The sequence below is a fragment of the Acomys minous genome (genome assembly GCF_964271855.1).
Source record: "Acomys minous genome assembly, chromosome: 9".
In the NCBI taxonomy this organism is placed as follows: Eukaryota; Metazoa; Chordata; class Mammalia; order Rodentia; family Muridae; genus Acomys; species Acomys minous.
Window position 1 is genome coordinate 53,032,357 of NC_140490.1, and position 8,019 is coordinate 53,040,375.

The following is an 8,019-nucleotide window of genomic DNA, read 5'->3' on the forward strand; positions in this document are numbered from 1 at the left end:
GTAGCCGACGTTTGCTACTCTTTGGGTTCTTCTTTCTTTCACCATTTTCCACCCTTTTTCTTCTTCCTTTTCAACCCCCTAGTACTAGATAGAAGAGAAAAAGGATAGAGGGCAAAGAGGATGACGTTATGATTAGACTACTTCCTGCTGATTAGGGGAGTTGAGCTCTTTGGGGCAAGTTTGATCTTCACCGCCAGAACATCTAATTTCTTCTTGTTGTTTCTTCTTTGGGCATTACTACTTAACAAACCACAACCAATGGCAACCAACTGCATCCAACCAACAACCAGCAACACCTATCAGGGCTCTACCATTTATATATCCTCCGAAAAGTCCCCAGAATCCAAACATCACACACTCGCAGAAACTATCTGCAACTGACAAAACCATGCCCCTGCCAGAGATGAGGCAAGTCATACTCAGCTGCTGAGAAGCAGCCCCCAGATCCCCACATCTGGGATTAAAGCTAAAACATAATCTTATAATATTGCTGTGGTTTTTTTTTATTACAAAATTCTCACTACAGAGAGAGTCTTCATAAATTTTCCATCTTGAAGAGAGAGGGGGGCAGGGCTTTGTTCACGAAGTAGCAAACTGTTGGTGATTTATTTGACAAAAGGTCACTCTATCTGGTTTTCCCTTGCTGTCTCTCACCATTAAAAAGAAAATGCTTACATAGAGCCTGCAATTCACCAGATATATTTTAAGCACTTTGTGAAGAATAATAATATTCACTCTGTGAATAACAGTATTTTATCAAACCCTTATAGTGGCATAGAAGGCAAGGCTGTCGCCTTCCAGTCAGAATGCAAAAAAAAAAAAAAAAAAAAAAAAAAAAGACAAATGGTGTCATAACAGAAAGTCTTGGCTGGAGGACCCCTGGGGGATCATCTTCCCTGTGTCCATGTTCTACAAATTAGGAAGCAAGGCAACCTGGCCAACGTCTCACAGCTCCTAAGTACCGGACATCTATTAAGGATGAAACTGGTATATTTTGACTCTACACCCACACTGCTTTCCCATTACAATGCATGTCTTACCCTTAAGGAAGTCTCTTATCTTCCTTCCAGCTGAGCCAGTTCCAGCTGTTGGAACAAGAAATCACCAAGCCCGTGGAGAATGACATCTCCAAATGGAAGCCCTCGCAGAGCCTCCCAACCACAAACAACAGCGTGGGTGTTCAGGATAGGCAGCTGCTTTGCTTCTACTATGACCAATGTGAGACCCATTTCATATCCCTCCTCAACGCCATCGATGCTCTCTTCAGCTGCGTCAGCTCAGCCCAGCCCCCACGGATCTTTGTGGCACACAGCAAGTTTGTTATTCTCAGTGCACACAAACTGGTGTTCATTGGAGACACTCTGACAAGGCAGGTGGCCGCCCAGGACATTCGAAATAAAGTCAGGAACTCCAGCAACCAGCTCTGCGAACAGCTCAAGACGATAGTGATGGCAACCAAGATGGCCGCCCTCCACTACCCCAGCACTACCGCCTTGCAGGAGATGGTGCATCAGGTAACAGACCTGTCCAGAAATGCTCAGCTGTTCAAGCGTTCCTTGCTGGAGATGGCCACCTTCTGAGAAGAAAAGGTGGTAGAAGAGACTGAGTGCATAATTACTAAGGAAAACTGGAAATAGTATCTGGTTTTTTGTAAATGTTATCTATTTTTGTAAATATTTTATACGAAAATGAAATATTTTAATGTTTTGTGAGTCAGTCGATTTTCATCAATTCAGGGAGCTGAAATGGGAAATCTTTTTCCCCCTGTGTGGTCCTTATATAACCATATAAGTATCTAAAACGTAAGTTGTACAGAAACGTGTCCACATTTGCGTATGCCTGTGTATCTGTGTTTGTAGATGTGTGCCTGATACATTCCATTAAAAACATGAATCAAGAAGCACCTTAGCGCCTTCTAATGCTGCATTGGTTGGGTTGTGTAGAAAACTGTACCACTTGGTTGTAATATCGCTCTACATGTAGTAGCAGTAGTAGTGATCTGAGACCAGCACACCCAAATCTGGAACTCATGGTGTATTTGCCAAGTGTTCACCTCCTACATAACAAGTCACAATATGGCTTATTCATGTCTGAAACTTCTTCCAAAGCTTTCTGTCTTTAACACAGTAGCAAATAAACTCCACTTCTCTTTGAAAAAGGGGAGAGTAAGAGAGAGAGAGAGAGAGAGAGAGAGAGAGAGAGAGAGAGAGAGAGAGAGAGAGAGAGAGTTTCGAAAAGTATATGTTAACCTAAGGTCCAGTGCTTCGGGTGCTAGGGAGAGGCGAGGTACGTGTGCTGTGCTAAGAGGCCATGTCGTCAGCAGTGACTGTGCTGTTTCAACTCTGAAAGGAAGTGACAATAAAGTTGTTTCCCTGGGGCTGCATTTGTGAGTGACTCAGCCATGAGGTTTTCTAAAGAATATTTTTAGAGCCAAATTTAAAATACATATATATATATATATATATATATATATATATATATATATATATATATATATATATATGTATTTGCAGCAAGAACTCATGAAGATATATCAAAACTGTGATGGTGGACAAAAAGAAGGGTTGTTTCTAACTGTCAGTGGTTAACTAAAGGCCTCTCTACCAGGATTATCTAAAGAAAATGGCCAGCTCCTTAGTGACTGAACTGAGGAGCCACCAGGCCCCATCCTGCTCTCCTCTCATTGTTCAGTGTATCCTACAGCCTTCTAAAAACTTAACATATGCAGACGACACTGCAGAGATCTGATCTTCGCATCCCCCAGTGGTCATGGACCTCGTGGATAAGCTGCATCGCCATGTGACACATAGTCACAGCATCAATCCTGTGGTCTGTCCTTTCACACCTGCTGTGTGTCTGCAGCCCAGGCACTGGAGACACCAGACTCATCGTGGGCGGATAAACCACCTCTCTAGTCCTTTACGACCAAGTCGAGAAACATGTTTTCTTGTAGTCTCTCTCTGTGGAACTGATTTCATTCCAGCCTATTTGGAAATGTGTTTTTATTTGTCATGGATGTCTTGACTGACTTAATGTTGTTTTAAGCAACCAAATTACAAAAGCCGGGGGAGGTTAAGAAGAACTTGTGATCTCAGTGTGACTTTTTATTTTTTATATTTTTTTAATTAGTAGAAGTTATCAAAGATAGGGTGCTTTTCAAAACAAACTACAACTGTCATTCTCAAAGTTCTACACTGTCAGAAGATGAACAGCTGAGCTGTTGGACGGCAGCTCATTGTGTGTGGAGGAAGGGGGGTCCTGCAGCATCAGCACCCTGGAAGAAGTCACGATGTGTATGCATCTATCTGCTGAGTGATGGCTGCCTTGCCCAAACCTGAGTGATGACACTCCACGTTGTCAAAACCAAATTGTTCAATTTGTATTGTTCATTACCATCTTGTATATACAAGCCATTAAATTTTTAGATCTTTCTCTTCATAGCCACTGGGTTTCTTTTCCTTGTGTCTGTCTTTATCACAGAATAAAATATTGGCTCATAGAAAGTCAAATTATGACTTATTTACATATGCTATAGATCTGATTGTTTTTTAGGAAAGTACGTGCATGTGTGTGTGTGTGTGTGTGTGTGTGTGTGTGTGTGTGTGTGTTACCCCAGTACCTTTGAATTGAAGAAAATTCTAGAGCATGTGGTATCATTAAATTAAATATCTGAAACTTTTTTTTCAGTATTAAATGCCTATACATTAACATATATATACACATATGAGAGGGGGGAGACAGACAGACAGACAGAAAGAAAGACAGAGGCTGGGGCAGAGGGTGTGGGGATTCACTATGCAGTCATACCTGGCCTGGAACTCTCTATGTAGCCCAGGCAGGCTTTGAAACCACAGAGATCAGCCTGCCTCTGCTCCAAAGTGTTTGTATTAAATATGTAAACCACCACATCTGGGTACAGTACCCACACATGTAATGCACATAGGATGATTTCTGTTTCTGTTCTGTAGATCTGACTACTCAAGTGGTTTTAGCATCAAAAGGCATTGTTTTATTCATTCTGGAACAGGCATACAGAAATGATTTGAAGCAAATTATCTTAGAAGAAAAACAGAGGTTCCTAACCACGTAAATAACTATTTTTAATGTCCCACCCTTTTGTTCAGATAACACACTGAGATGTAGAAAGTATCTGAATACACCTCATGTCTTAATTACTTTTCTCATGATCACCACAAATTATCTTACAGAAACCATGGAGGATAGGTTTCTTTTGACTTGCTGCTTAGAGGGTGCAGTCAGTTGGTCCATCCCGGAATGTCCGGATGTTGGCTTGGTCCCTCGCCCTGGGAGCTGACAGCACAGTTTGCCACATCTTGTTGGATCAGGAAGCATATGGAGGGCTTGATCAGTCTGCGATGGGGTCAGCTTAATGCTTAGGAAGACCAGATCCATTTGAGGGTTTGTGTCGAGATCATCCACAACTTACCAACCCAGTGCTGCTAGCTGAGGAGCCAGTAAATGTCAAAGCCCAGCCATAACACCTGCATCGTTTTGTCTCTACACAAAGGCACTAAATGATTTTCTACAAAAATAGGATTTTCCGGTGGAATGTCTTCTTTGAGGGGAAATAGTGCTAAATCAACAAAATTCTCTATGGAGAAAAATAAATATTTACCTTATAGCCTGAACAAAAATTTACTTACATGGAATAGAGACTTAAAACTCTGAAGTCTTAAACTTCTTAAACTTAAAACTCTTAAACTCTAGGACAAATGTAGGTCAAAATCTTATGGTCCTAAGCATGTTAAACAGTAAATAGTAAATAGTAAAAAATAATCCATAAACATAATTACACATCATCGAACTTATAAATATTTACTCAGCAATGACTCAGCAGTGAAGAGTGCTGACTCCTAGTCCAGAGGACCAGGGTTCAGATCCCCGCACCCACATGGTGGCTCACAACTGCCTATAACTTCAGGTCCAGAGGATCCAACACCCTCTTTTGGCTTCTGTGCTATGCAGTGCACTCTCGTGGTACACAGACACAGGTACAGGAAAAAATGCCCATACACATAAAATAAAAGTAGATAAATCTTTTTTACTGTTTACTCTTCTAAAGAGACTAGGCAAAAGGAATTCTGGATATGACATGGCCAGTGTTCTCACAAGCTCACCCCAGCTATGGTGATCTACACAAGACTCAGCCAACAACTTCAGCTGACATCACAACAGGCAGCACTGATTGGAGCTGATGGACCAAACAAACAAAATAGAAGAGGATATGAAATGGGCAGTGAGGCCTAGCAGAGATACCTGAGATAGGGGAGTTTGGGGATGTGGTCAAAATACATTGTTTCCCTGTAGGAGATTTTCAAAAAATAAACAAATGTTTTACTTCAAAGAAAGTTTGGTTGGTTGAGGCCAGCAACATGGCTCAGTAGGTAAAAGTGCTTGCCACGTAAACCTGCTGAGCTGAGTTTCCCAGAACCCACAGTCAAAGGAGAGAACTGAGTCCTGGAACCTGTCCTTCGAGTTCCACACATGAATCTACACTTCCTCACACTCACATGTACACGCACACACTCATATCATATATACCCACAGAGATAATAAGCAGAATTTTTTTTAAAAAAAAAATCTCCATTGCAGCCGAAATGCTTATGCCACGAAACGTCAGCGAGGGGTTCGCATGGGAGTGAGAGGACAAATCATTTTAATGAGGCAAGAATTCCAAGTAGAAACGTCACAACATAAGACATAAGAGTGGGTAATAAATAAATGAGGTGACGACCACACCAGGCGCACTGACTGAAAAGACAAACTGCTGCAAAGAGAGGCGTGGAAAGGAGGAGACTGTGAAGTGGCAAGAGGCACTGGCAAGCAGATGGCAATCAAAGACAAGGCAGTGCCCGCTGCAGCACCCATGGCTCCTCTTCCACGCTTCCCGCAGGAGAGACGAAACGCATACGTACCCAAGCTTGTGTAATAATCTATTGCGGTCCTGTGTAGAACAACAAAACCCAAAGGTCCGTCTTTGTAAAGGCACAGAGCCGTTCCTGTCTAGCCACACAGTGGAGTACGACAGTCTTAGTTGGGTGTTTTGTTGTTGTTGTTGTTGTTGTTGTTGTTGTTGTTGTTGTTTTTGGACATTGTCCAAGCCAGGGTTATCTGAGAAGAGAAAATCACAGTTGAGAAAATGCCTCCATAAGATTGACCTGCAGGCAATCCTATTGGCCATTTTCTTATTTGTGATTGATGTAGAAAGACCTAGACCATTCTAGAAGGTGCCGCCCCTGGGCAGGTGGTAGTTCTGGGATATGTAAGAAAGCAGGCCAAGCAAGCTATGGTGAGGAAGACAGTTAGCAGCACTCCTCCCGGCCTCTGCTTCCCTCCCTGCCTTCGGGTCCCCGCCCTGACTGCCCATCATGTTGTATTACAGCTATAAGCTTAAAAAGGCCCTTTCCTCACCAAGTCAATTTTGGTGATGGTGTTTTATTACAATAAAAGAAACCCTAACTAAGGCAAGTACCTACACATAAAAAGGGAAAAGAAACAGCCAAAATAAATATCCTATGTGGACAAATTTCAAAATCACTATGATGAAAAAAGATGACCAAAAAAAACCCCCTAAGAAATGCCATGGTTCCACTTACATAGGACCTTAGAAACTGAAAACAGCCAGCCATGTGGTGTTGCGTTCCTGTAATGCCAATACATAGGAGGTGACACAGGACACAGGGGTTTGAGGCCAGCCCAGTTATGGAATCGGATTTGAAAAAAAATACAAACTGATGTGTAATGACAGAATATCAGTGACTGCTTTTGGAAAGGAAGAGTAGAATGCATTAATTTCTACGGAGCCCAGGGAAAGACGAATAGTGGGGAACGTCCATTTTCCAGACGTTATGGATGGTTTGACATACATTGTTCAGCCTCCTCAAATAACACACTATGCACAGTTTTAGCCTTCAACAATCTCTTTGTAAGTGAGTAGTCCAGATGCTTCCATTAAAAATGAGAGTCAAAGTGTAGCTCTCCACAGTTGATGGCTTCTGGCCGTGGTGCAGGTAGGGAAGACTCAGTTTTCTTTAGGAGGTGGGGCCACTGGGAGTTTGACCATGTCCCAGTAATTACATGGACAACACAAATTGGACTTGCTTATTTTTGCAGGGGGCCAGGGGGCCACAAGAGTTGGGGATCAGACATAGAAGGACTGGGAAGCAACTATGATTGGGATGCTTGATGTGAATTCCCAAAGAATTAATTTAAAAAATGTTATTTTGAAAAAAAATGAGAGCTAAGTGGAAAACATGGAACTCTGTAATGCTAGATGGCAATTTGGGCATTTCTCTATCAGTAATAATAAACAAAAATATCAGTAATAATTGGTAATAACAGAACTCTGGCATCTGATTGAGGGACTATAAGATGATATAACCACTACAACAGAAAGTATTTGATAAATAAGCTAGCAATTCCAATTGTAAATACTTAAGGAAAACTAAAATATACCTCTAATTATTTCATGTGTTATTTGTTTTAATGTTATGTGTGGGATGTTTTGCCTGCATATATGTATACCATCTTGATGCCTGGTACCCAAGGTGGCCAGGAGAGGGCATCTGATTTCCTGTAATTGGATTTACAGATGGTTCTGAGACACCATGTGGGTTCTGGGAGTTGAACCCAGGTCCTATGGAAGAGCACCCAGTGCTCTTAACTGCTGAGCCGTCTCTCCAGCACTTCTAATGCTTTTTAGTTATAAAAGAAATTTTGAGCCAGTGAGATAGTCCAGCAGGTATGAATGACTATGGCCAAACCTGAAAACCTCAGTTTGCCCGGGGCCCCACCTGACGGCAGGAGAGAATCAGCTTCCATAAGTTGTGGCATGTGTGAATGCGTGTATGTACAGAGAGAGAGAGAGAGAGAAAGAGAGAGAGAGAGAGAGAGAGAGAGAGAGAGAGAGAGAGAGAGAGAGAGAGAGAGAGAAGAAGAAGAAGAAGAAGAAGAAGAAGAAGAAGAAAAGAAGAGAAAGAAGAGGAGAACGAGTAAATG

At 42.0% G+C, this 8,019-nt stretch overlaps 1 protein-coding gene across 2 annotated transcripts in view; it reads left to right on the top strand.

Annotated features, from left to right (window-relative positions):
* NEDD9 (neural precursor cell expressed, developmentally down-regulated 9) overlaps window positions 1-3,440 on the top strand; it is a 179,126-nt gene extending 175,686 nt beyond the window's left edge. For both annotated transcript variants that reach the window (XM_084794865.1, XM_084794864.1), the window contains one exon: window positions 1,071-3,440. In XM_084794865.1, coding sequence (XP_084650991.1) covers window positions 1,071-1,580 — 510 coding nt within the window. In that variant the 3' untranslated portion in view covers window positions 1,581-3,440. The remainder of the gene's footprint in view (window positions 1-1,070) is intronic.
* Window positions 3,441-8,019: the final 4,579 nt, after the last annotated feature.